At 53.6% G+C, this 1014-nt stretch overlaps 1 protein-coding gene across 1 annotated transcript in view; it reads left to right on the forward strand.

The window, feature by feature from the left end:
• LOC107103479 (receptor-type tyrosine-protein phosphatase mu-like) overlaps nucleotides 1-1006 on the forward strand; it is a gene marked incomplete at its 5' end in the record, with an annotated part of 96709 nt that extends 95703 nt beyond the window's left edge. The window contains 2 exons of the mRNA XM_015403201.1: nucleotides 123-248; nucleotides 838-1006. Of these exons, the coding sequence (XP_015258687.1) occupies nucleotides 123-248; nucleotides 838-1005 (294 nt within the window). The remainder of the gene's footprint in view (nucleotides 1-122; nucleotides 249-837) is intronic.
• Between the last annotated feature and the right edge of the window lie 8 nt (nucleotides 1007-1014).

A 1014-nucleotide genomic window follows, 5' to 3' on the forward strand; every position in this document is an offset into this window, starting at 1 on the left:
TTCTGGGGTCTTTCTAAGGTCTTTCTAAAGTCTCTCTGAGGTCTCCCTGAGGTCTCTCTGAGGTCTCTCTGAGGTCTTTTTGAAATCTCTCTGAGGTCTTTCTTGATGTCTCTGTTTTTCAGCTGTGTCCTCAGTACTGGCCAGAGAATGGCCTTCACCGCCTCGGCTCCCTGCAGGTGGAGTTTGTTTCTGCTGACCTGGAGGAGGACGTCATCAGCCGCATCTTCAGGATCTACAACACAGCCAGGGTGCGTTTGAGCTTACCACCTCCCCCTCCCTGACAGGTGTCCACTCCAGAGGAGTTTGTTGAATTCTCAGCCCTCCACACAGTTTATTCTGCAAACGAAGCTTCCTGTTGGTGTTCTGGAGCTGCTGGCAGCCATATATGCTCAGGGGGAGGAGCCAGAAAGGAGTCCCACCTGTATGTCGGAAAGTTTGATAATGATAATGAGGAAGGAGGTGTGTGATTATCAGCAGAGGGGAGAGGTTCTGTTGGATCAGAAGCTGTTTGATCCAAACATCCTCTTTCTGGGCTGTTTCACTAAATTTAGATCAGGCTGTGTTTGATTCGATCATCTTCACCTCCCAGTCAGGCTGAGTTTACATTTCATTTCCTCCCTGTGTCTCATCAAATACCTGAGGTGTTTGATCCAGACCCGCGTCTCCACCCGCCTCCCAGCACTGTGTGTTTTGTTTTAACCCTTTGTCCTCCCTGCCTGCTGGATTCACTGTCAGACGGTCTCTGCCTGTCCAATCTCCCACGTCCCCTACTGTCCCCACTGTCCCCCACGTCCCCCTACCTCTGTCTGATGGCCGTTCTCCTGTCTGTGTCCTCAGCCGCAAGACGGGTTCCGCATGGTGCAGCAGTTCCAGTTCCTGGGCTGGCCCATGTACCGCGACACGCCCGTCTCCAAGCGCTCCTTCCTCAAACTGGTCCATCAGGTGGACAAGTGGCAGGACGAGTACGACGGCGGCGAGGGACGCACCGTGGTCCACTGCCTGTAAGGCTGCGTG

This window comes from Cyprinodon variegatus, unplaced genomic scaffold (genome assembly GCF_000732505.1).
Source record: "Cyprinodon variegatus isolate N-32 unplaced genomic scaffold, C_variegatus-1.0 Scaffold1459, whole genome shotgun sequence".
NCBI lineage: Eukaryota > Metazoa > Chordata > Actinopteri > Cyprinodontiformes > Cyprinodontidae > Cyprinodon > Cyprinodon variegatus.